At 40.5% G+C, this 27,967-nt stretch overlaps 1 protein-coding gene and 1 long non-coding RNA gene across 2 annotated transcripts in view; one reads left to right on the plus strand and one right to left on the minus strand.

Annotated features, from left to right (window-relative positions):
- Window positions 1–1,721: 1,721 nt before the first annotated feature.
- On the minus strand, window positions 1,722–27,766 carry LOC141766817 (uncharacterized). The gene is made up of 3 exons (XR_012593693.1): window positions 27,313–27,766; window positions 22,049–22,153; window positions 1,722–4,035 (listed from the first exon to the last, which is right to left on the minus strand). It is a non-coding gene; the product is annotated as an uncharacterized LOC141766817 (long non-coding RNA).
- Window positions 3,717–27,967, plus strand: part of ppm1h (protein phosphatase, Mg2+/Mn2+ dependent, 1H) — a 44,550-nt gene continuing 20,299 nt past the window's right edge. The window contains exons 1-3 of the mRNA XM_074633985.1: window positions 3,717–3,949; window positions 17,094–17,259; window positions 21,066–21,422. Of these exons, the coding sequence (XP_074490086.1) occupies window positions 3,717–3,949; window positions 17,094–17,259; window positions 21,066–21,422 (756 nt within the window). The remainder of the gene's footprint in view (window positions 3,950–17,093; window positions 17,260–21,065; window positions 21,423–27,967) is intronic.

Raw genomic sequence — 27,967 nt, forward strand, 5'->3', positions numbered from 1 at the left:
AAGTCTTGTTTTTCTCTTGATGTCAGACGAAAACTGGTTGAAGCGACGTTCTTGCCTGTTCTTGACTACGGTGATCTGCTTTACATGAGTGCATCAGTCCATTGTCTCCATATGTTGGATACTGTATATCACGGCGCTTTAAGGTTTGTTACACACTGTAGAGCCCTCACTCATCACTGTATATTGTACTCCTAAGTAAATTGGCCTGCTCTGTCAATACGTCGGCTTAGCCATTGGTATGTTTTTATCTATAAGGCCATTCTGGGTAGACTCCACATGTTATTTATCTGTCTTTCTTACCAGAAAACATGGCAATTATGGGTTACGGTCTCAGGACACGATGCTTATGACTGTTCCCAGAGTTCGGACTGAGTTGGGGAAGAAGGCCTTTATGTTTTCTGCACCATCTGCATGGAATAGCCTGCAAAATGAACTTAAACTCCAGGACCTAGTCACTCTAAATGTATTTAAAGGCACGGTGAAATCTATAGAAACGGACTCTATCGATAATTGTACTTGTTTTGATTGAAATAGGATTATATGGCTTCCCTGCACTTTTACGGTACAGCACCTTGGAGCTGATCTATTGTTTTTTAATATGCGTGTATGAAACTGTTTGTACTGCTGCCATTCTTGGCTAGGTCGCTCTTGCAAAAGAGATTTTAATCTCAATGGGTCTAAACCTGGTTAAATAAAGGTTAATGAAACATGTGAACTTCTATTTGAAGGCTGATCTGATGTCTGCCAACTTTCAGTAGACTCAAGCAACATTTGCTCAGGGTTGTTGACAGCAGCAGACTCTGGCCAAATAGCAACATTTTTTCCCAGTGAACCTTCATACTAAATGGATTTGAATCAATTCCCAGATGAGACTAACAGCGCCAGTTAGCATCAGTCTTTCTATCATTAAAAGTAGAGCGTTTTTTAAAAGTCATTCTCAGACAATTCTCAGATTTTAAACTTCACCTTTCAACACCGCCGGGTCCGTGAACAGAGAGAAGCCTGTGAGTCTGTGGGTTGGCTGGTCTGCCGTATTGTATAACAGATCATTTTGTGTGGCTTACTTCTCCAAAACGCAGCTCTAAGTGCGTTTGTGAGTTCATGATGTCTAGACACACATCCTGGTGGGCTGGCTGAACGCCCTGCCAATCAGATTTAAACTGACTAACAGGCCAGAACAAACACACAAAGAGAACGACAGAAAGGGATATTCCACAAATCTGGCCAGATGTGCCATATTTGTGGTAACATCTAACTGAATTATTAATTCTGTGTGCTGAATTAATTACAGAACCCAATTTGTTACTAGCGCAGAAATAACGTGAGCAATAGATTTGTAAAAAGTATTGGTGATGGGGACACACCCCCCGTGTTCTCCAGGGTCTAAAGCTCACCACAGGTCACACTTGATAAAAACAAATCATTAGCATTTCACGTTAGTACTGAAGCCCTGCAGTTTGATTTTGCTCCTTCCATTTCCCCTGGTTCAAGCTAGACGCCACATCCTGGGAAGACAAAACAGAGACGACTGTATTAGTGGCCAAAACACAAAATAAAAAAAAAAAGAAATAAATGAGGGATGACATGAAAGAAAAAGAGGAATGTAGAAATGGATGTATTTAAAAAAAAAAAATCTGAAATCCGCTCCAGAATATGATGCATGCCTGCTGTTTGGGAGCTCAGGGAGGCCAGCTGTAAAACATGAATAAAGGATTTAAGCATATGATAGGATGAGCTTTATTAATCCCCAAAGAGGGAACTGTAAACAAAGACATGCACAATACGTCAACAAAGATAAAGCACAATATGCACAACACGACATCTACACAATAGATAACCCCAGGCTGGGTAATTGAAGGGAAGTACATAGAGTAGTTCCACTGCAACAACGACAGGAGGGTCAGTAAAAGCAAAGTATACAGTCATAAAAACAAACAAAAAGCAGATGTGCCAATGTCCAACCATGTAAACAATAGGGTTGTAACGAAAAGATTTTCATTGTACGATAACCATTTCAGAAAATATCACCGTTTCACTGAATACGTTATAACACTATTATTACTATTAATACTATAATATAATAACTATTATTATTATGATTATAATTATATATATATATCATACTTGCCAACCCTCCCGTTTTTGATTGCCCTCTCCCGGTTTCCTCCCGAGGTCACAATTCTGCTGTATTTCTCCCGATTTAAGGCAAATTTTCTCACCCTATTTCCTGTACGTTAGGACGACAGTAGGGCTACACCAAATGTCTTTTCCCCGTTGCCGAGTTGTGTCTTAAAGGGCCTTCAGTGAGTGAGCGATGGACAGAGAGAGCTACTAGAAAGAAATACTCAAGCAGAAGAAAAACATTAATGAATGAATGAATAAAAAATGATGAATTAGTTAGTTTATGCCAGAGATTGACAGAAGTTTACCCCAGAGGTGTAAATTATTTAGTTCTCTTTCCTGAGAATTAAAAGCAAAATTAAAAGTAGGCATATTTTTTTCTTTTGTGATACATTTTTTATCGGTATTTAAGCATAATTATATAGAGTTGGGTTACAAGTTGATAGATCACCAATAGAGAAAAAGAGTATAATCGCAAATGCCCATGTATTAACCAATACAAAATTGGCAAGCAGCTACAGAAAAAACAACAACAAACAAACAGGAAGAAGAAAAAACAACTACCCCAGAAAGTAGGCGTATTTTTTTAAATGCTGTTGCAGCGTACTATTTTTATGAAAAATCACCAGAGTGCAGGAAACAATGTCTCTGAAACTCATTTTTTTTCTAGGGGGAGGACCCAGAAAAGGTTTTGAAACCATCCCTATTTTTTAGGTCGCAATGTTAGTAAGTATGATATATATAATTGTTCATATAAGATAAGATAAGATAAGATATTCCTTTATTAGTCCCACAGTGGGGATATTTGCAGTGTACAGCAGCAAAGGGGATAAAATAAAGAGCTAAACAAAGTGTAACAAAATATGAACCATTTAAATAGAAGGAAGTATAAAAATAGGAGCAGTATATACAGTATTGACAATAAACACACTATCAACAAAATTGCACAAGTGGAAAATTATATTGCAAAGTGAGAATGAAATGAAATTCCACCTGAAAATATTGCACAGTATGAATTGCACCTTAGTAGTAATAATGATAATGATATTGCACAGTCATTATACAGTATAGTGCAGTTATTGTCAGTTTGTTTGTGTGTAAGTGGACTACTGGGAGCAATGCTGGTTGTGGAGTCTGACAACCATATATATGATATAAAATATACAACATGAAATATTACATTTTTGGAGAAATAACTATGATAATGTTATCATTTTATGAGCTTAATGAAAGCAGCAGTTAGTGGCTGTTTGATGACAGCAGTGCTGCTCTGCTGCACCTTGCAGCAGGTAATCGTCACTCCAGGATTACGCACCTTTGACCTCCAGCTCTGTCAACAGTAAGCTGCTCACTGAGATGCTCTAGTGCGACCAAATCCACCAGCAGCAACCGGTTTGTCACATGACCAGCGTGCAGAGCTGCCTGCCTCTCACTGTGTGTGTGTGTGTCTCTTTATTTCCGCGTTCAGACTGAATGAGTCTCCACGGCCACAGCAGCTGCGTTTCTACCTTAAACTGCGTCGCCGTGCGGGGATATCTCATCACGCACATCACCGCATCACCTCCTGCTGGACTCCACGCTGCTGCAGGAACACCATGCTCACGCGGGTGAAATCTGCGGTGGCTAATTTCATGGGTGGAATGATGTCCGGAGGCTCCAACGGAGACCATCCCGGAGGCTCCGACCTGCCGCTGAAATACCCCTACAGCCGGCCGGACTTCCTGGGGCTGTCGCCGGACGAGGTGGAGTGCTCTGCGGATCACATAGCGAGACCGATCCTCATCCTGAAGGAGACCAAGAGGCTGCCGTGGTCCACCGGCTACGCAGAGTGAGTAACAACCTGGATATACTGGATATGCATGCGTCCATCTTTTATCCTGCACAGCATCCTTTTGGAGAAGTGAGCGCGTCCTCCTTTAAACAGGAGCACCAGACGCTTTTATTAGTATCATCATTATTATTATTATGAAAGGATGCATGTATATGTGATATGTGCAAAATAGGCCAAGGTGCAGCAGCTGGCCTTTCCTCCATATATTCCTCCAGTTATAACCTCCATCACAGCATAAACATCACAGTTTCCTACCAGACATAAACACCTCCAAGGTCGCTATAATAATCTAGGTCATATAGGAATGCTTTATTATTGCTGTATTATTGACATATAGATGGAAGCTTACTATTGGTGCAGACTCACTGTGAGATCATGGTGTTTTTTTTGACACAATGAGATCAACAAACTGCACCCTCAAACCTATTTTGAATAGCAATAACATGTTCTACTGCCACAGGTAAAACATACACACACACAGTTATAAAGCAAATAAAACAGGTACAGAATATGTAATAAATAAATATAAACAGAAGTGTTACACTAGAAGTATAAAATATAAAAATAGATGTAATGTAAACAGAGGTAATTGTAAAATGGGTAGGGTATAGATGTAATAAATAAAATGTTAACAAAGGTAGTTGCACTTGAGGTATATATTGCATCAACGATATTGCACAGACAAATGTATTTTACATTCAATGGATTAATATTGCACAGATTTATTGTTTGTTATAGATGTAGATGGAAGCTTTCTATTGGTGCAGACTCACTGTGAGATCATGCTGTTTTTTTGACACAATGAGATCAACAAACTGCACCCTCAAACCTATTTTGAATAGCAATAACATGTTTTACTGGCACTTATATGTAGGCTATACGTCTGGAAAGCTCTCACAAATAGTCACCAGTTTTACTACTTTACCTGCTTCAGTGTTGTGTGCATAGTATTAATAGCCTACAGTACAGTGTCTCAGTAAAGCCTACATCACAGCATAAACATCACAGTTTCCATACCAGACATAAAACACCTCCAAGGTCGCTATAATAATCTAGGCCATATAGGAATGCTTTATTATTGCTGTATTATTGACATATAGATGGAAGCTTACTATCGGTGCAGACTCACTGTGAGATCATGGTGTCTTTTTTGACACAATGAGATCAACAAACTGCACCCTCAAACCTATTTTGAATAGCAATAACATGTTTAACTGGCTCTTATATGTTAGGCTATGAGTCTGGAAAGCTCTCACAAATCTGGAAAGTAACTATAGGCTTGAAGATATATAAATGTAGTGGAGTAAAAAGGACAATAGTTGCCTCCAAAATGTGGTGGAGTAAAAGTATAAAGTAGCATAAAATAATGATGATCAAGTAAAGCACCTCGAAATTGTACTTAAGTGCAGTTAGGCTACTTCAGTAAATGCACTTACTGGTAGTTCAATTCTACCATTGCTTAAGCACAATATATCGACTGATAAGATAAAGGCCTTATGTTGGATCCAGCTTTATTTGATAAACAAATAAATAGCAGGTGCAGCAGCTGGCCTCCCCCCCATATACTCCTTCAGTTATAACCAAATCACAGCATAAACATCACATTTTCCTATTTTTTATTTATTTATTTGCACATATATAAAACTGCACAAAATCCAGTCAATGAAAAAAAAACAAGAAATGTGTCAGGAGAGGTCAAGAAGCCACCCCCCACCCCCAGTCACCAGTTTTACCTGCTTCAGTGTTGTGTGCATGGTATTAATAGCCTACAGTACAGTGTCTCAGTAAAGCCGGTATAACCTGACCGTATCCTGTAGATGTACATTACATGAGACTGACTGTAATCACTTGCAGAGCAGGTTTGGAGTACCTGCCTCGTCAGACACTAGAAGTCATCCTTCCTCCTTCTGTACTTGACAACTGAGAACAGAATCGCAACCGGACCTGAGATCATCTGTTGTATTATTGATATCACATCTTATGTTTGGGCGTACGTATGTACACAATCCATTAGGCTGCAATAAACTGGCTGTGTTGTATTTTTAAAAGGACGTATTATAAAACAGCATATAGTGCAGCAGCTTGACTCATGAAAAAGCTAAGTTGGTAGTTTGCTTCTATAAAATGTGTTGTTAGTAGGGCTGGGCGATATCACAATATCACAATGTTTTGGACCAAATACCTCAATATTGCGACGAAGTTGTATGGGTTGACTATTGGGGCTTTCACAAAATATTCGGACAATGAGATTTTTGATAAATAATCATCAGTAATGGCTTATAATAGAACAGCTAGAACAGTCTGGTAAGGTCAGAAAATGACAATGCAGCCCTTAAAACCAGGAAAAGACAACATTTATGCCATATTAAGTATGCCGTCTGTTATTTCTTTATAGCAGACTGTTGCTATGTATAACAGACCGTTGCTATGTATACCAGACCATTGCTATGTATAACAGACCGTTGCTATGTATAGCAGACTGTTGCTAGGTATAGCAAACCGTTACTATGTATAACAAACTGTTGCTATGTATAACAGACCGTTGCTATGTATAACAGACCGTTGCTATGTATAACAGACTGTTGCTAGGTATAGCAGACCATTGCTATGTATAACAGACTGTTGCTAGGTATAGCAGACCATTGCTATGTATAACAGACTGTTGCTAGGTATAGCAGACCATTGCTATGTATAACAGACTGTTGCTATGGGCGCAGTTTTGATGTCGGACTCTGGAGGACCATTTTTGATTCAAATTATTGATTTCTTGAGTAAGTAGCCGTGTTATAAGCGGGATAATGTACAACTAGTGGGTCATTGTTGTGAAATAAACCCTTTCAGGGCGATGCAGCACCCATCGCCCTGAAGGGGTTTATTTCACAACAATGACCGGCAATGCTTAGTTTAAAAGATTCTCGGGAGTTTCGAGAGGCAGCGAGTCGTGTCGGACGCCTGTGATTTGCATAAAGTAGACTAGCCCTCAACTTTATGCAAATGAGGGACGGCCGTCATGACGCTTCGTCTCTCGAATCGCGCCGCCAGGCTACATAGACAATGGCAGAACATGAGAAATTGCCGACTTGGTGAAATATTTTTCTAACAACAACAAACAGGAGCGACTTAATTTGCATGCTGGATGGAGCAGCGTGCTGTACGCTCCTCCTCAGGCTAAAAACAACCTGCACTATGCAAAGAAAACCCTTTATCTTCATATAGTTCACATTCACCTTTGACAGGACACAACTCAAAAGTAGGGTAAACTCTCATCGTCGTCTAAACGCCCGAGAGCACCGAGTCAAAATCACTTCCACTCATTCATTCCCACATGAAGTATCCGGGTGGTCTGGTGGTTAGTGGGGACGTCTCATCATAACTATAGAGGTCACAGTTCAGTCCTTCAGGCGATCTTATCCGCACAGTGTGTGACTTGGCGGTTTAGTGGCCTGGATTCATAAATCCAAAAGAAGATTTAGTTTGCTCTGTGTTCCCCCCCCCACATCAAGTCGTATCTTCATGCTGTTGACGGGCTGTTATGATTGAGCGCCTGTTTCCTTCAGCCTAATTGCTTAATCGATGATGTTAGACATTCAGCGAGAACGCTGCGTGCAGAAACTCCCCGTATCTGTTTGCGTCTAGTGTTTCAACTTCAGCCGTCCTGCCCTGAACCCAATGATGTGCAAATGCTTGTCATCTTAAGTCAGCCGGGGCTTGGACACAACTGACCATGTCAGTCTCACTCCCCTCAGGAAATTGTTCTTCGGTTACAAGAAGTAAACAGGACAGATTAACTCTTTACAAGCAAAGACAGAGATGCAACTAATCTGGAGGGCTATTTCTTTTATTCACAGATCAATTGTTGTGGAACATAATGTCAGAACAATTTCCCAGAGCTCAAGGCGATGTCTTCAAATAGCTTGTTTTGTCTGACCAACAGTCCAAAACCCAAATATATTCACTTTGCTGTGATGTAAAACACACAAAAAAAGCAGCATTCAATACTTAACATTGATTAATTGCCTGTTTCAGTACTAGAAGAGATCTATATGGTCTCTGCCTGCCTCCTGTAGAATGAAGAAAAATCCTTTGAAATGGTTTGATTCTCATACACGCCCTCCAATATGCTTCCTCATGCTAATCTGCCATGAAGAATTTTTAATCTCAAGGCGGAAAAGAAAGGAAACCATCACCCCACTCATATTGCGTTCTAAAGTAGGTTGCATAATTTAGTTAAAATTATATATATATTTTTTGAATTAATCCTAATTATTGCTGGTTTATAATAGAAACAACTTCATTATTTCACTGAGGTTTCTGTGTCATATAAAAATAACCTAAATAAGATGTATAATTCTACAGGATCAGTTTAACAGCCCTCCTTCATGAATAGATGTCATGCTGCTGCCAGTGTGTGTGTGTGTGTGTGTGTGTGTGTGTGTGTGTGTGTGTGTGTGTGTGTGTGTGTGTGTGTGTGTGTGTGTGTGTGTGTGTGTGTGTGCGTGCCAGTTTGGCGTAGCATCAGCCAGGACTGAGCCATACTGAGGATTTGTCAACAGCTGGCTGACCAGCGGGCTTCGCTGTAGTGAAATCTCACTGCCAGTGGAGAAAACCTGAGCCCATATGAGAGGATGTGATGTAAGGGTTAACAGGGTCAGATACCGATGAGTCGCTCTGATAAAACGCCAGGCTGGATACTTGTAGTGCATTACGGGTAGCAATGTGAGGGTCTTATAGTGAGTGCATCCTACCAATTATGGTACATATTACACTCTGACTCTGATTATTTGATAAATAATTGTACTTTTTACATCCTATTTCATCATCCTGACTGTTGTTTTTCCACATTGTAAATTATGTGAAAGGCGTCCATAGTGTCATTAGCAATGGAATGTAAAATCCATTAGGATCATGCAGGGTGAATTGCACATTTGCCACTCTGTGCTGTGTTTTTCCCCTGTCTTTGAGTGCAGCAGGCCTCTCTGAGGTTATCCTGGGTTATTGTGCTGCTCCCTGTGGAGACAGGAAGAGCAGTTTTATGAGAAGGATTCTGATGGGCCGTCTCTGAGTGGGTGCACTGTCAGATCCGGTGAGCACACAATCATTTGAATGGATCAGTGAGTATTGCTCACCAACCCTCTCATCTCGTCTCCAGCGCACTTTTGTAGACGGACTACATTTTACTGCTGCCTTTTCTCTCCAGTTGTTTTCCCATCAATCAAGTACACACACCAGCACTGACCACTAATGTGCACTCCGTTAGGGTGCAGTTTCACAGTGCTGATGTGTTGCATGTTGCTCGGTGTTTTTCCGAAAGTGAGGAGGAAACTGCTCCTGATTCCTTCAGCTGAGTTAAATCAGGCGTGCTCTCTCCAGGAAGTTCTTTTGAGTTTTGGAGGGGTTGACCTCGCTGTGACCATGTGCTTGCATAACACCAAAAATGCAAAGTCATTTACAGTAGCCACTTTATCAGGTGACATCTAATGCAATTTCTTGATGCTTCCATATTGACATCATTTGTTTTGGACTACTTTGTTCTAGCCTCTACCTTGTTTGCTCCCAAGTCCCTTTTTAGGAGGGAGAACAGTGATGGGACGAGAGAATGGACAGTAAAAAAGCTGTGGTCTCCTCCTCATGTGTAGCTTCAGTTTGGATAAAAGTGAGGCTTGACTGGTCTTGAGAACAAATCAAGGCTGGCAAATAGAATGAGATATAGTAGACAGAAAGTTTCTGTCCAGTGGTGGAATGACTATGCCAAATCCAATTCTTTTCTACAGTAGCCACAAGAAGAGTTTCATTAAGAACTGTTAAAGCACGTCATCAATAGGAGAGATCCAATTTTGATGGTCGTGTAGCAAAAACATGCACACCAAATGGGCTTCACCTTGGCTTCCCCCTCTCCTCCACTTCCTCCATGAATATGTTGTGACAAAGCCTTCCCAGACACTCATTCATTCACTCACTCTACTGACCCCAGACCAATATAACGCTGCAACCTCAGCAGCAGTCCGATCAATACTTAATCAATATGTGTCTGAACGCTAAACACTATACTATACTTTACTATACTATACTATACTATACTATACTATACTATACTAACACCACCACAGCACACTGTATGTTTTGTCTGCAGGTCAGCAGACGTGCATGTGTGAGAGGGCGTGTCAGAGATTTGGCTTATGTGTAGAAGGCTGTAGCATTAAGCATTCATATCTCAGTTAAGGGAACAGAGATGAGAAAGTGGAAGCTCCAGGGTGTCTAACAGTATGAAGTCAGTATTGTTGAATGAACTTAGGGCGTGTCTTAACAGCAGATATTGTTTGTGTCCAAGACAAATTTCCTTCGGGACAATAAGGTCTATCTTATCTTATGTTATCTTATCTTGTCTTATGCATTTCCAAGATAAAGAAGGGTTAAAATATGTTAACGCCACAAAAGTGCCATAAATATGCATGTTATCCTTATTTTTATTGTAGGTTTATCCATATTATTGTTTGGACTTTTTCCTTTTCACAGCAAAGGAGCTAAATTAAGTCTCTGTTACCACTCAGCTGTGGAGAGGAAGCACATGAGCAGCACTTACAAAGCTTCCCAGTGCTCAATCACATGATACAGCACATGTTCTTGTGTTGTTTCTGCTACATCAACACGCCACATCGCTCTGAGGCAGAAACAGTGCGACGCTGTTTCAGCTCAGTGCCAGCTTTCCTCAATGTGTAGCTTTACTACAAGTTGCCTCTGAATGAAACACGTGACGCTCTGCTGCTATAATCACATCATAGGATCGTTGTTATTGTTATCTTAAATGATGTGTTCATGGAAACCGAGATGTTGCAGCAGAAAGTAACAATAGCAAGAGCATACGAAACAAAGAGAAAAATAGAACACAAAGGAATATAGCAAAGGAGGATTATCTAAACATAGATACGATATATGTAGATATACAATATGTTGAAGTGGCAGTAATATTGGAATATAAAGATAGGTGTGTGTATGTACAACAAATAAAAATACCCAAAATGTGTATAATACAAAAATATTTATCATACAATAGTATGTAGATGTGTTAAAAAGCTTTCTTTAAAATGTGAATCCTCCATGTAGAACTTTAAACAGGATTTGATTAAACACTAAAGATACATTGACTTATGTGCTGGATGAAGTTAGTAGTAGTAGTAGATCGTAGCAGTGCAGTGGTTCAATAGTTAACCTGAGAAACTATAATTAACCATGTTTTATGAACAGTGTGTTTTTATAATAGTCATTGCCTCCAGGTCAGTTTCTTTTTCAAAACTTGGCATCGCTTTTATGCATGCTTTTGGTTGCGCAAGAAGAAGGCTGATCCAGAGCAGAGCAATTATCCTGTTTTGAAAACTTAGCTGTGTGTCAGTAATGATTATTTCCATTTCTTATTAATCTGTCTATTATTTTTGCAAAATAATAAATTAATTATTCAGTCTACACATTTAAAAAAAAAATAGTGAAAAGTGCCCATCTCATATTCCCTGAGCCCGACGTCTTCAAACTTTTTATGTAAAACAGAGAAAGGCAGCAAGTCCTCACATTTAAGAAGATGCAATCAGCACATTTTTGATTGATAAATGATAATTTCATTGCATTTTCTGCCAATCAATTAACTGACTTGTTATATTTTTTGAAGTATTTTGGTTTTATTGTATTTGCTATATAGTTAATAAGTACTCATTTTGTCACTTATGCAAATGTATAATATCATAATGTCCCATAAATGACCTGGTGGTGACAATGCTTTTAAAGCAAAGCTTAAGGTCAAGTGTTACTGAAAAGAAAAAGATTCCCAAAAAGAAGGCCCACTTTAGATTACAGCTCTGACAGCGTCTTGAGATAACTTCTGTTGTGATTTGACGCTATACAAAAATAAATTGATTTGATTTGATTTGATTTAATTAAGGTCGTGCCATTCTCTCAAATGTGAAGAAATGAAATGAGGTAAGTGAATATGACAGCGCTGCCCTCGGACACAGCTCGTGCCCTTCGGGGTTCTGGACGGCTTTTCCTCTCATGTCAGAGTTGAAAGCTCAACTGTCATTGGCTTTGGTCTCAGACACGCATGAAGTTAGTAAAGGAACACTTTAACTACAGATCACATACAGTTCACTGTATGCTTCCAGACTATACCATCATTTCATAGACGGATTTTAAAAGCTTGTGAGAAAACTCAAACTATAAACAACACTTGAGAGTTGTGGCATGAACTGAAACGAACTGCTGCCTGGACGGTTGGATATGTTGTGGAAAATAGTTTGCAGTAATTTACAATAAAATTTAAAGGTCCCATATTGTAAAAAGTGAGATTTTCATGTCTTTTATATTATAAAGCAGGTTTAAGTGCTATATAAATACTGTGAAAGTATCAAAACGCTCAATATACGGAGAAATACAAACAGCCCGTGTTCAGAAACAGGATTTCTGTCCATTTGTGATGTCACAAATATACGATATTTAGACCATTACACGGTTTTAAACATAAACATTCTAAATGTGTCCCAGTTTATTTCCTGTTGCAGTGTATGTAAATAACATCAGCTGACAGGAAGTAAACATGGACCCAAACTGTTGCCTAGCAACGCAATTCTGTTGCAATTCCGTTGAAATGCACTAAAACGGAGCGTTTCAGACAGAGGGGTGAATACAGGTATATTCAGGCAGACAGTACGAGGAAAATAAAGTTTTTTTTGAACATTACAGAATGTAAACATGTTCTAGTAGAAACACAAAATACAAGTATGAAACTGAAAATGAGCACGATATAGGACCTTTAAAAACTTGGTTTTATATCTCAGGTATTTCTATAAAATATCTGTGGCTAAATAAGCACCAATCACATTAAAGTTAAAACCAAACTGAATTATAATATATATGATTAACGTTGGCATTTTCAAGGCAAAATAATCAAACATCCCAACAACTGAAAGTTCATTCCTTGGAAATAGTAGTTTGACAGAAAACAATCCTAACTCAGGGTCCACTTTCTCATCGTTGGATGGCGTTTGCACAGTTGCCATGAAGAATTCATACAGGTTAGGTCACAGTATGACAACTGAACCATCTCCTTGACAACTAACAAACCCCGACTGTCGATGAAGTTGTTGAAAGCCACAGAAAAAGCTTTTAAGTGGACCTGTGAAATAACTAGCATGTGTTCATGTAGAACTTTCTCTCGTCAGTGGATAATGGATGGGCGTCCTTCTAGCAATTACTGCAGTGCATAATTTAATTATGTTTGACATGTAGTGTTTGACAAGCCAAAACGTCTGCTGTCTATTGAACTCAAGTTTCACTCCATATTTTTCCCCCTTGGTTGTGTGTGCCCCTCACCATCACTGACGCACAGTAAGAAGCTGAAAACAAGTTTTCACTGCCGCATGTGTTTGAGATCAAAGGGTGTCACTTTTATTGTGCAACTAAAAAGCCCAGTCATTCCCGGATCATATAGTGTCCACCTTCTGTGTGAGGTCTTACAGATCCACAAGGAACAAAGAACATTATCCGAGTGCTGTTTTATGAAACATAAAATCAATGCGGTTTAAAGTACAGTGTGTAGGATTTGACGACATCTAGTGGCGTGGTTGCATATTGCAACCAACTGAATACCCCTCCACTCACTCCTCCGTTAACGTGAATCGCCATCCTTACCATAATAAAACTACTTTAGGAGCAAAGGAAGTCAGACGACGGCTGGTAGTATACCACGGTTTTGCACCCTGCAGCTCTTGGTTTGTCCGTTCTGGGCTACCGTAGAAACATGGCAGAGCAACATGGCCGTGAAGAGGACCCGCTCCCTTTGTAGATATGAAGGGCTCATTCTAACCAACGAAAACACAACGATTCTTAGTTTCAGGTGATTATACACTAATGAAAACATAGTTCTCTTAATAGATCTCCCTAAATGCTACACACTGTGACAAACATGCACAAGTTCAAAATATTTGTATGCACATACAACATCTGGAATTTCCTGAGCTTTTACTGCATTTATGTTATCCTCTCTGTCAGTGATGAGGTTTGGAAAGTGCTGATGTAGGGCTGACGATTATTTACGTTGTCCACTAGAAGTGCACTCGGAGAGCGCAGACCTCCGCCAAGGCAGATTTCATGTACGTTGCAAAAACATTCCCGAAGCCGGATCGTGATCCGGATCGCCACCAAAATCGAATGGATTGTTAATTGTGCCACACCCCACCCCTCCAAAAAATGTCACTCAAATCCATCACAGACTTTTGGAGTTGTCCTCCAAACGGACAAACCAACAAACCAACAAACCAACGACCTCCTTCCTAGGCATTCGGCCTTAGCGGAGGTCATTAATGTGTTGATTGTTGATCATTTTGTCTATAAAATGTTGGAAAATACCCGTCGCAATTTCCCAGACCCCAAAACGCCGTCCAACCAAGACTCTAAAATCCAAATATATGCCATGTTTATGTAAATGATAATGATATAAATCAAAGAAAAACAGCAAATCGTTCTTTTTGAGAAACTGGAACCAGTGTGGATGAATGACGTAAATGATTGTTATTGTTGATAATTTTGTTTTGACAGACTAACGGATTAATTGACTAATGTTTCCAGCACTATTCTGGGGTGAGCATCTTTCCATGCTTCACAGTTATATAAGCAGGAGTGGGTTCATAACAATAGTTGGGTAGCTGTGTAGGCAAATCAAGTGTTTCCTTTAAACCTGTCTTATTGACACACCACAGGGGGTGTGCTATTATTAGTTTATAGGACAGGGATGTGGTGAATAGCCCATTGTGTAAGACTCCCAATTAAAATCAATCTTACTGAGTGAAGGTCTGCCCGGTCGATATCCCGCCGGTTTTTACAACCGACTGTGTTTTCTTAGCTGGAGACGTAGGATCTGTGCTCGGCATGTTCATCCCCATGACCAATTAGGATTATTTATATAAGATCCTCCACAGGGAAGTAATCCTGACTGCCTCTCGTATCAACGTGTGGCCATATAATGTCTCATTTATTTGATAAGAATCTCACTTGAGACATTTCTGACATGGCACCAGTCTCTATGTGTAGAAGCATAATAATAAAGTAAAAATTTACAGAATTACACATACGCGTTCCTCAAAAATACATATTTCTATTATATTATATTTATACCTCTAATTTCATAAGATATGCACAGTTTTAATAGAACCACTGTAGACTTAACATCTCCTACGGTGTGGCTAAATCGAGAATGCCTGGCTGGAGTATTGTGAAGCAGCGTGTGCTCGTCCACGACTACAGCAGCTCGCAGCAGCTGTACACCATCTGCCAGGTGTTGTATAATGCAGTATTGATGTGTCTCTCTGTCCTCTCTCCTACATGCGTGGGTCTCAAACTGAAATGTGTATTTAAAGAGTGTGTATTTGCTGACGTTATCTCGCATTGTCTCAATTTGTTTAGCGACCATTAAGGGAAACGCTCACACAGAAATTGAGTTTGGGAGGGTTTTATGGTCCGACGAACGTCATATGGATTAAAGGTCACAGTTTGAAATGTTGAGGACATCGAAGCTCTTATATTACCTGTAGCTGTGAATCATCTTTCACCACCAACATTAAACAAATTTGCTATCTTAGTAGTCATAAATGCAACGAGGCACAATCACATTTTGAAAAGCTTAATCCAAGACACAGCTGTTGCCAAACTGTTGTTGTTTCTGAAAGAAGAGAGGGCTTGAAATGATGTGAGTGGAGATGACAACTGACGTCTTGGAAACAGTTCATCCCTCAGACTCTCTCTCTCTCTCTCTCTCTCTATGCTAATACTAATAGTGCATTTTTTTTTATGTACACTGCCGTTCAAATGTTTGGAATCACCTGTTGTATTGATGTTCTTCTCCTTTACTTCAATAATGTCTATTTTAACAGAGATAAAAACAGTATCATTCAGACATAGTTGTGCCCCCCAAAAAAGAAGAATGAAGTGATTCAAACGTCCATTTAGTCGATGTCCCCACAGTGTTGCACGACAGAGGAGAATACTGTTCGGACCATTTTTTCCCCCAATTACCCTTCGATTTTGAATTTGTTTTCCAGACCAGAAAAGTGACCCTCAATCATTACTGAACCACAACGGTGCACTTTTTGCAGTCTACTCTAGTGGTTAGATTGAATAGGTTTCCAATAGTGCTAACCTTAGACTAACCTTGTATTTCTTTTTTTGAGGTTTTAAGAACAGCTTTGCTAAAGTAACACGCCTGTTAATTCCAGCTTGTTATAGGCATTATTGTGCGCTTGATGAGTTTTTTTTCACCTGCTCGGTTGGAAATCTACTTGCCCAAAGTCAATTTTTACAAATATAATTTTATTACATTATCTTACTATTATGTATTAGCGGTTATCAAATAACAGCAGTGACTAAAGTTAACCGTCAAGTTTCATCTTTATTTAAGTAAATTAATCTGGAGTTTTGCCCCCATCCTCTAACACCACCCAACTAAACTCCTGTTTCCAGGATAATTGATGCTCCCTTTGCGCTTTCAGCTCATGAACTTTGCCTTTACCCATCGCCATTTTCTCGCGAGTGCCCGGTCGGTACTGATAGCTCACTCCTTAGCTACTTCCATCATCAGCTTCGGAAAATACAATGTTTAATTATTTTTTTTCCACTTGATTTGCTAGATTTGCTAGCCAGACGTGGCATTTTCCTTGCCCCGGGCAAGCAGGAAATCTTTATTGTTGAGCCCTGCTTGACACTGAAACGGGAACCTGTTCCTAAAAAAATGTAAAGTGGTCCCCTCAGCCATCTGACTGGACCCAATCAAGCTTTTGTGGCAAGCCATTCCAAACTTCTGAAGGGCAGTGCATATTATATATATTATTCAAACTTATATCTATATGCACACACTAGATTTCTGGATTTCTTTCAAACAAATAATTGCACAGTTCAATAATATAGTCTAATTGTACTGTACATTATACAGTGCAAATGTATAATGCTTTTTTAATATCAAATCTCCAATTTCTTTAATCTCTTATTTTTACGCAAGTAATTAAAATAGTTTTTTATGATCTCTTCATCTCTTATGTTAGGTATCCTTCTAAACTGAAGTATGACTTAACTTCCCTGTTTCGTGTCCTGTTATCCCGTCTCCGTCTAGGGTGATCAATGCAGGAAAGAGCACATTAAATGAGGACCAGGCCTGCTGTGAGGTGCTGGTGGTCAAAAGGAGACCTGCAGGAAGCTCCACGCCCAACCGGACCCCCACGACCCGCAGGAGGTCTTCCCTGCCCAATGGAGAGGATTTGGGCCTCCGGGAGTGCCCGGTGAGTCAAACTAACGGGTCTGGTGACATCAGGAAATATCCACCTTTTCCACCATCTCAAACTTCAATGACATTCTGTAGACACAACTTAAGAATTTAAAATGAAATGCTATTTTCCTAATGCAAGCTGGGTGAGCTTCTACATTTTAGCATTTATCCACTGATGAAATCCAGGTAACGGTCAGAGTGGATGTAGTCCTTGAATGCCCCTGAGGGCCTGTTGGGACCCACTGTCCCCTCATCCCGTCCCATCAGCAGTTTATTGGGGCGTACAGCACCGCGTCCTTTACACACCACAGCCTCGGCCTTCAGCTGCTCTCCACAGCAACTAATACTGGCAGGCGAATCAGAGGACATCCTCACAGAAACACACAAATAGTTAGGGCTGCACGATTATGGCCTAAATGATAGACAAGATTATTTAGATCAATATTGAGATCACAATTATTTATCGCGATTATTCATTGATTTTAGAGACAAAATATATTTATTGCACTTCCTTGTTGTGCTACATTCCTGCTAATGTACAAATTAAGGCTGCACGATGTTGGAAAAAACTGGTATTGCAATATTTTTTGTTTCTTCGATATATATTGCGATATGAAAAATACAGGAATATTCACCCTAAGTTTTTTTTTTATCCAAAAGCATTAATCTAGTGCAGTTTGAGAGCAAAATTAATAGGCTAGATCTCTGTAGAACTTTGTGCTCTAGTAAACAATTTAATCATAAACACTTTGGTTGTATATGGTGATGACGGCAAAAAAAGTCACAACCACAAAGCGCGGCTAACGGACTCCGTGTTTCAAGACGGGTAGGGTGGGTAGCCGACATCACCGCAGACTCCTGACGCACTGAGGACAGTCCGTCCTGGTTCACAGTCGCGACGGGACCCCCGTCTATCCCTGCAGGTTAAGAGGGCACATTGAGCATTAAGTCCACGGCCCCGGGAAGCAACGAGGTCCGGGCGAGGGGTGCTGCAAATCTCACAGAAATAAGCCCAGCGAGGACCAGCCCACTCCTAGCGGCCTTCTCTGGCCCGCCGAGTTGACTACCCCGGGCAGAGGAAGCACTTGTTTTGATATGCATCGGAGATATCTATGAGCGGAGCACACATTTTAAATGTCAATATCGCAGACAATCATGTTCACTTAGTTGTGGGAGGCCAAAATCGTGATTAATATTTGATTAATAGTGCAGCCCTAACAACTAGGCTTTAAATCTAGCTACATGTCCTTCTGCAAGTGCAGTATGACGTGTACAAAGGAATTATGAAATGTAAACTCACAGCTGTTTGCTTCTGTGTACTACATTCACACAGTATGTTGACACACTTAATTCAGTCCCTTTTTTTGCTACCACTCTGAAACCACTAAACACTGATGTCCATGTCCTGTGTTTCACTCTGTCTTTCTGATTTAACATACACACTCTGTGATATCCTCACTGTTCTTTCTCTCTAACCGTTCACATAAATCCCTTTCTCATTTAATTTCCAAAGGCAGATATCTATATAAAGTAATGCTGCTATAATGTCCCCTCAGCGCACCAGTACTAAACTCAGGCCCACCCAGAGCCTACAGCACACTCATGCAAGTACCTCATGACTCACTACTGCAGTGATACTAGACCGATAAGAGTAGCCTTTGTAGTGCTCTTTGCTTGCTTCATAGGCTCATGTTGTAGAATCCGCCTGCACTATATTTAGCTTTAGCGTGTGCAGAAATATGTGCTAGCAATGATCCGCACTCAGTGACCAGAAAAATGCAGTTTAAACCCTTCCCCTGCACAAGAAATCAGACCTCTAAGTTTCACTTTACATCCGTGTTACAGCATGAGAGATGTTTTCAATAGCAATTCCATGTCCATACTTACATTATATACAACCTAATGACTTAGAATGGAGTTAAATGTGTATCTTAACAGACAGGGAAAAGCATGGCCATTGGCTCTAGGAGGGCAGAAGATCACAGAGTTGCTGCACTTTTTGAAGGCGGCAAACTCAAAAGGTGTGCAGTGAATGAATCACAAGACACATTGTCTAATATTACGTGGGAGGTGGCACTTTGTAGATGAACACAGAAGACAGTATCCAGCTTCAGTGCATCCTGGTGGGTCTATAAAAACCTGCATACTGAGGCATTGATCCCAGAGCATACATTAACATCATAGCAGGATGAAGGGTACTACTTTTAGATCAGAAAACGTCACTGAATGAGAGCCTGGGAGCGTTTCCACTGAACACCTACAGTATGGGATGAATTTAAATGTAGCGTCAGTAGAATAAAGCTTTCACCCTTAAACTTTGGGCAATGTGTGAAGCACTGATGTCTGCATGAGTCAGCTTTAACACCTGGACCGTGCAGCTTTCTGTTCTAGGTGGCAGCTGTACTCAGTGTTAAAGTTGGTCCAACGTTTTATTGAACAAGGGTTTCTATTCTTCTGGTCACTGAGACAGTATACGTTAGTGGTCCCCAATCTTTTTGGCTTGTGACTCTTTACACAACATCTATTCATTACCCCGCCACAGGTTGCATACTATAGGTCAGTTGCAAGTTGGGATGTCATGATACCAGAAATGTAGTAGTCGATACCAATTCGATACCACAGTATCAAAAACAAAAGTAAACCAATAAAGCCCATGTACGTCAACATCCACTCCTTTATTACCGTTTGCATCCTGTTTCTTGTTAGTTAGTTCAACAGATCATAATTCCCTCTCTATTGTCCATTTTATATTGTTGTGAAAACATATCCTTCAAACAATTTGATTTATTCAAGTTTCTCACCAAAAACAAGATTACATTTGAACATAACATGATCACCTTTATCAACTTACCTTCAACTAATACTCCTTTTTACTGAATATAGCCTCATAATGCATCATAATGTAAATCAAAGGCACCTCCTGTGTTGAAATCGGCAGGACGAGAGCTAGTTAACAGTACACAGCCCTGCACAGAGCTAACGGCTGACGTTAACTAGCTCTCATCCTGCCGATTTGTTGTTCGCATTATCAGGGAAAAATATGGTGTGTCCCCAGGATGTGTCGATAGTGAGTTTACTGCGTCCCAAACTGGACGCTGTTATTCTCAAGCCCAGACGGTATTTTGGCATCAACTTGGTACCGAAGTATCGGTTCTTGTGACATCCCTAGCTGCAAGAGGTTCCACTAGTGTTGTTCCCATCCCTTTAGAGGCCTACTATTTAGTATTTCACAATAAAAAAGCAAAGATAAGAGGAAAATCAAGTAGAGCAGAAATGTCTTTTTCCCTTATTTCCTTTTTCTTATTCCTCCCTGGATTTTACAGTATCTTGAGATCGGTGGGTCCCTCCAGGTAAGAAACCACAGCAGTAGTTTTGGATGATGAATCATTACATTTCATTCATTTTGATAATAATGAGAAATACTCACACTAACCTAACCTTTGGAGTTAACAGAAACTGGATGCAGCCGTAATGCAAGCATCCTTTTAGAGATGCTCATTGAATCTTTAGTTATTTGATTGTCTGTTATCAACTTCTGACTGATGTTAGAGAAACTGTTAAAGATTTGTTGTTTGAAATTGATTTATTTTCTGACTGCTGGTGACTATAAAAAGTTAAGCCATGGCTAGTATTCTCAGTTGACGAATGATCTTTCAGACACTGGATGAAGTTGCTCAATAAACTGAATAGATTTTCAGTCACTAGTTGGTTGATGAGTGTGAATGCAAAGTCTGACAAAACTCCTGTTCTTACATGCTGCAGATGCAAATATTGACACACTTGATTAATGTGTGATTGTCTGATCTTATCTGTATCCAGGACAGCGCTGAAGACCTAACCCTCCACTACTGGGCGTTGTTCGACGGCCACGCCGGCTCTGGGGCGGCTGTAATGGCTTCCCGCCTTCTGCATCACCACATCGCCCTGCACCTCCAGGAGGTGACGGAGATCATCTGCACTCCAAACCTGCTGCCCCCCACGTGCCTCGGCGAGGAGCCTATCAATCACCACCTCACCCCGACGTCCCAACGCGCCCTCACCAGGGCCGCCTCGCTCCGCGGCGCTGCGGGAGCTCCGGGTTCACCCAGCACCCCGCCCACGCGATTCTTTACCGAAAAGAAAGTGTCACCCGAGAGCCTGGTGGTCGGAGCCATCGAGAATGCTTTCAAAGACATGGTAAGAGGCGTGTGCAGTAGAAAGTGTTTGAGAGAATGTGCTGACCTTTTTGCCAGTAGTGTCTTAGATAAACTCTCCAATGAGCAATGAAAATACCACACACACCATTCAAATTATAGAAAATAGAAAACCTGTTAATTTGGGGCTTCTAATCCCCTTGTTGCACAAAGAAAAAGGAAGATACTGCTATTAAATTTGCCCCAGTATCTGAAACTCTCTTCTAGAGATTTGGTGAAATTTTTCGACTCTATATTAAAACTAGAAGTGCACTCGGAGAGCGCAGACATCCGCCAAGGCAGTTTTCATGGTACTTCGCTAATCTAATGGATTGTTCATTGTGCCACACCCCACCCCTCCAAACAATTTCATTCAAATCCATCGCAGACTTTTGGAGTAATCCTCCAAACGGACAAACCAACAAACCAACAAACAAACCAACAAACCAACGCCGGTGTAATAACCTATTGTATCAGTTTATGATGTTGAATACATTATTTTGTGGACTGTTGGCCTTTTTGTTGTATTGTATAGACTTTCCCTTAAAGGTGCTAAATGTGAAATTGAGAGCATATCTATTGCCTCGCAACGGCTCTCTGCATGGTGACAGCCAAGCCGGCAGTGCTTACCTGATGAGGAACCGGAGGGTGGATGCTACGCTTCCACGATGACTCCATCAGTTGGGAAGGCGTTTTCAGCTGTAACCGCCGTATGAGAGCAGCGCAGAGCAGCAGCTATATAAACAAAACACACAGAATCTCGGATTACAACACACACAGAGGGAGAGCAACTTTATTCTCTGCTCAGGTAGACATTACAATCTTTAAACAGCAAATAGTTGTTTGCTGCTATATTAATATTAATGCTCTGAATGTCAAATAAAGAACCTTTAGTGTTCCTTGTGTACTGCTACTTCAGTACAGGGATTTCCTATAATTCTCAGAATAACATTGGACATCCCCCTTGTCAGATCACCCAGAGTTGTTGCTTCCATCCCTTCCATCATGTGTATTTGGAGAAAAAGGCTAGTCATGCCCTTTTTTCAAAACAAAACCAAAAAAAAAATGCTTTTCCAGCTGTACTGCTTGGAGGCAACCCTCCTGTTGCTGGAAAAAGAACGAAAGACACAGAAATGTCTGCTAAATGCAAGCCTACAATCAAAATACTATAAGTGTTAATCTAAGGTTTTTTTATTGCATGCGTTTGCCATTAGCGTCACACCCACATCATAACAGAACTTGGAAACTGCACAATGATATAGACTGTCGCAACAAATTGTATACAGAATTTCTCAACCCTTAAACCCAGTAAAATGACACTACAGACAAAATCTATATTTTGAGCATTGAAACCCCATCCCTTCCCTCGTAGGCTTGATATGCTGCAAAGAGCTTTCTGCTCCTTTCTTCACACAGAGCTGTGGATGTGGTCAGCTTGAATATAAATACAATTTATTCCAATCGTCTGGTGGAAAAAAAATATATCAGAACATCTATAAAGTCTCCCCACAATGATCCACCTCTCTGCTATACTCATTGTGTATGTATGTATTCTAACCGAACATGATGACTGTCTGTTCATACAACTATAAAGCTAACATTAGATTTGAGGTATTTGAGGTATTGGTGCTGTAAGTTGACATGAACTCATCGTTCTTTTCATCCAGAGAGATGAGAGCTGTTTCACCAGCTGGGCGAAGGCGGTAAAGTGCATAAGATTTAAGTGTGGTCACACAGTTAACTGTACCAAAGCCCTGATAACACAGACGCAGACGCATGTACACTAATACACCATGTTCCTTTTCCAAATTCATATTGTAGGACTGTTCCTCTCAAACTGGAAGCACATGGTGCCAGTCAGTCAGTCAGTCAGTCAGTCAGTCAGTCAGTCAGGAGAAGTGATGTTCTTTTCTCTTCTAGCTGCTACAGGTCACACACGCATAAGCCATCTGGCCGTGCTCCTAAGTGGATGCTGGAGACTTTACTCATTCAGAGGCCAAGAGATCGAGACCAGAGCCAATCAAAACAGTGCGTGCCTGCCTGGCAGGCTTTGAGGGGGAAGAGGTCAAAGGTCACTGGCCTCAGTTTCAACATCAGGGTTTCGATCAACACTCTCTGTTATGTTTGTCCTCTGCTCGGTTGCGAAAGAGTAATGATCTTATGTAGAGTTACATCGAGAGAGCCTGAAATCAAAGTGGTTTAAATCGTGGTATTCATAGTTTGCTGTGTAGATAGCATGATGCCTGGCAGCAAACAACTTTCATTAAGGGTTGTATACAAGTGAAGGAAAGGATTCCCCCCACCCCAAATGAAAGGAAAATTGTTTGTTAATGTACAAAAAAATTAAAAGCCTATTGACAATTGACATAGCCAAAGTAAAAATTGAAGCAATATGGTAAATACAGACGCCCCCGTGGGATAAAAGAAAGAAATACATGAAAAAATGTTACTACAATAATGAATAATATATATTTAGATAGCTATTTTTGTGATTGACAACAGACCAAATATAATCAGTGATGTCCTGCTGCAGTAAACCCCACCGCCACCTGGTCTTAGAAACAGCCTCTCTGAATAATCTTACAGTAATGCTCGACCCAGGTCTGCACTACTCCTTTGAACATTTGTGCTGTGAGAGTGAGATCACTCGGGAGGTTAAATTAGATCTTGATAAAGGGCAGCGCAGTTCAATCTAATTAGGAAGTACAATTACTCAGTGCATCCTGGTGTTTCCACCTCTTTACCACTAGATGGTAGTGTGCAATTACCTATTCTTACCAACCTACATGGTCATAAAAAGGAAAATTGTGTATTGGGGCACTTACAGCGATTGCAGGTGTAATTAATGATTGTATAAGGATCAGTTAATGAATTGAAAGGTCTATTGTGAATTGTTAATGATGAGGTGATTGTGAACTACAGTTGCGCATTGTTATGTCACAAAGAAATGTGTTATAATAGCATGGCAGTAATCCACAGAAATCCAGTTTTTTGAGCAGGATTCAGGATGTAGATTCATAGGATATTGAAATTAAGATCACACTGTAAAGTTCAATGCATATTCTGACTTTACAGTGCTGCTTCTCTCTTTATCTTTTCCTTGTCAGAAATCTGCCCACGACTCCTAGCTATCAGCTGAAATCTATGTCTCACTCTGCTTCCTGTCTCTCCTCTCACAAGCCTCTTCATCCCGCTCTGAATCGGCACTCTTTACCCTCCGTGTCCTCTCTCTTTTCTTAAAGGGGAAATTACGCTGAAATCCACCATTTCAAACATTGCAGTTGATGTACCTCAAACCACGCAGCTACAAAACTCTCCAACGTTTGTTCTAAAGTATTTCCTCAGAGAGTTATATATTAAAAGCACATACAATGTATTTCCAGTTCATTGCTCAGTGTTTCACTAATAGTAATTAGAGCCCATAGGCGAGGAAACAATGGTGTAACCACCTGGAAAAAACAGTTTCCTCCGCAGCTGTCATTTATTTTAATTTCATTTGTGTAAAATTGGATGCAATCTCACTCACATGGTACACATCTCCACTTGGAACACAAAACTGTCACTTCTACTTTTGCTGAGTAACTACCCAAAAGTCAATTTTGGCAGAATCTCGCCCATAAACCCCCCCTCCTCCCTGTCTTATTTTTTTAATGAAGCTCATTCTTTAAGAAAATGGGAAGTGTCAGAGAATCTTGGGAAGGTTTGGTAACACTCTAAATCTTTGTCTCAGGGTTCACCGAGTCCCTGCATCTTATCAGCGGGATCCGCCTTTAATTCTCCTCTGACACGACTCACTGCATTCCTGTGGAAGCGGCCGGTGTGTGTGCGGAGCGGCTGCCGAAGCCCGATAAACACTCAGGGATGTGTAAACATCAAAAACAACGTGTAGCTCAGAGACAAAGGCTTACAAGCCAAACTGTTGGTGGGCGAGAGAGGAGATGAGATCACCGGCCTCGTATGATCCTCTTTAGTATAAAACATTTATTTGTCGCCTCACTACTTGGTATCGTGTCTGTGTGGTTAAGCTATACTTACGCAGACTGTCACTTGACATCATACCACCATGTGAGTGTTTTAGGGCTCACGTCATAATGTGGGTTATCAGCATTAGTTCAACATTTTGGGAAATTTGCTTTTTATATTCAGCAACCAGTTAGCTTAGCTTAGCACAAAGCCTGGAAACTTACAGTCTGACTTGCCTAAAGCTCAGTATTTACCACCACATATCTTGTTTGCATAATCTGTACGAAATCTCAAGTGTGAAATCATAGTCTTGTCATCACCCTGAGGTTGCCAGTCAAACAGCGAGGACAGCAGGAAGTCAGTGCTCCTGGCCAAGAAACAGTCATGCACATAACCCCCCGCTGTAAAACCACAAAGTGTCAAAACCATCCTGTTGAGCAGATTTGATCATCTTTGGACAGAGCCAGGCTAAACTAAGCTAACTGGCTGCTTGCGGTAACTTCATCTTTACCATTACAGACATGAGAGTGGTGTTTATCTTCCCATCGAACTCTTGGCAAGAAAGCAAATAAGCACATTTCCCAACATGTCGAACGCTTCCTTTAATTAGTGACCTTTCAAAGTGTTGTGGGCATATTGTTGAACACTGGAAATAGCTGGACTCACTGTTTCTTCCTACTTCTAGTTATGCTAAGCTAAGCTTCAGCCGAGACAGACCTAAGAGTGGTATTCTCTCGCTCAAACAGAAAGAAAATTAAGTGTATTTCCCCAAATATTGAACTATTCCTTTAAGTTACTGTAATTGTAAGTGAAGCACCCCAACACCCTATATTATTCCTATGATTGTACACATGCCAACTCTTTTGTGCGCTAAAATCCATTGTTGTTAATGTAGACATTAACGCTATTCAAACGCTAGAGCGATGCAGTCGCGGCGCGCAAGCGTTCCCAAGCGCCTACCAATCACAGCCGGACCGGTAGATATCTTTTATTTCTGTAAATTTCAGTCTATGGTAAAATGGAGAAGTTAAATCATCTTAGTGTAGGACTACTCAGAGCTTTAACATCTGTCCCACGGACTATTTTACTGGCTTCACCCTTTCTGTCCGAGGACGGCTAAACATCGGGTTGAAAGGTCAGCCAAATGGACACAGAGAAATCAAGTGTAAAGCTACTGTGAAGGAATTACAGTGGTGGAAATGCATTCATCTCTGTTTTGATTGTGTTTAGTTTAGTCAGAGAGGCACAGCTGGCATTTCCCAGATGTTTTTAGACGCGGCATGTTGCCATAATTAACATTAGACTGGAATGATGGGGTGTTTGGATTTGGTTTCCTAAGGTAGCTATCTCAAAGGTTTACCTGTTTTGGGTGAAACTTATAATACCCCATGATGACTAAACAAAGACACAGTCAAACTATTCAAATTGGCGATGCTTTATTTTAAATAACTGACCCCAGAGAAGTATTTGGAATGAAGGGGAAAAACTGTTTACTGACAAATAAATAATATTTACCCTTTCAGTTGAAAAAAAAAGCAAAAACACAAATTACACAAATTGGACTCCTTTAAAAAAATAACAAATAATAACTTTTGAAGTAATAAATTACCTCTATTAAAATTAGCAAATCAATGAATTGTTGGAAAACAAATATGCAAAACTGAATTGGCTCATACCAAAACATTACCACAAACTACCTAAATCCTCTCAGGTTTCTTTGGTAATGTCTCTATTTCTCTCCACTATAGACCACAGCTGTTGTGGTGTACGTGAATGACGTAAACTGACAGGAAGTAAACATGGACTCAAGCTGTTGCCTAGCAACGCAAAACACAGTGGGCCCGCAAAAAGAAGAAGAGATGCTCGGTTGCGGTGCGGCCGACAGAATCCTTATCCTCTCAACAGAGCAAAAAACACAAAGTCCAACTCACAGTTCGGCTCAGTCCTGGAGAAACAATCCATGGTCAAAAGATGAATCCAGACGGCAGAGGAGGTGAAATCATCATCAGAACGCACACCAAAGGTCACTTCCGGTCAGATTATGGCGTTGTAGCATCAGAACGGTACAACAGGTGTCTTCATCAGAGGACCCTACACAGCTTTATGGTCACTGTCTGACCTTGAATCCAGCACCAGGTCCAAGCACACACTGGACTTGTCCAACAAGCTTATATAAGGAAACTGCTGCTAGCACACTTAATTAGACACACAAACAAAGGCTAACGTTCAGGCTCGTTAACTGAGATTAAACAGACAATAAGTGCGTGTTGGGGTCTTAAACTACTGCTACCATTATCCTCTCTTTACTCAACCTAGCTCCTCTCTGTTTATCTCTCTCCTCCTGTTTGTTTTCTTCCTGACCTCCGACCAGTTAGCACAGGTGACACTGATTGATACCGACAGTAACCAATCAATCAAACCAGCTGAAACTAAAGGTTCAGTCTGTGGGTTTTCTTACTGTTTGCCTTCAATATTGATTAGAACTGTTTATTTTAACTAGTCCTACTTATTCAACTATTTATATTCTACCTTGTTTATGCCCAATTTATCTTAATCTAACCACGTTTTCTTTTTTTTTTTTAATTG

This window comes from Sebastes fasciatus, chromosome 4, assembly GCF_043250625.1.
Source record: "Sebastes fasciatus isolate fSebFas1 chromosome 4, fSebFas1.pri, whole genome shotgun sequence".
NCBI lineage: Eukaryota > Metazoa > Chordata > Actinopteri > Perciformes > Sebastidae > Sebastes > Sebastes fasciatus.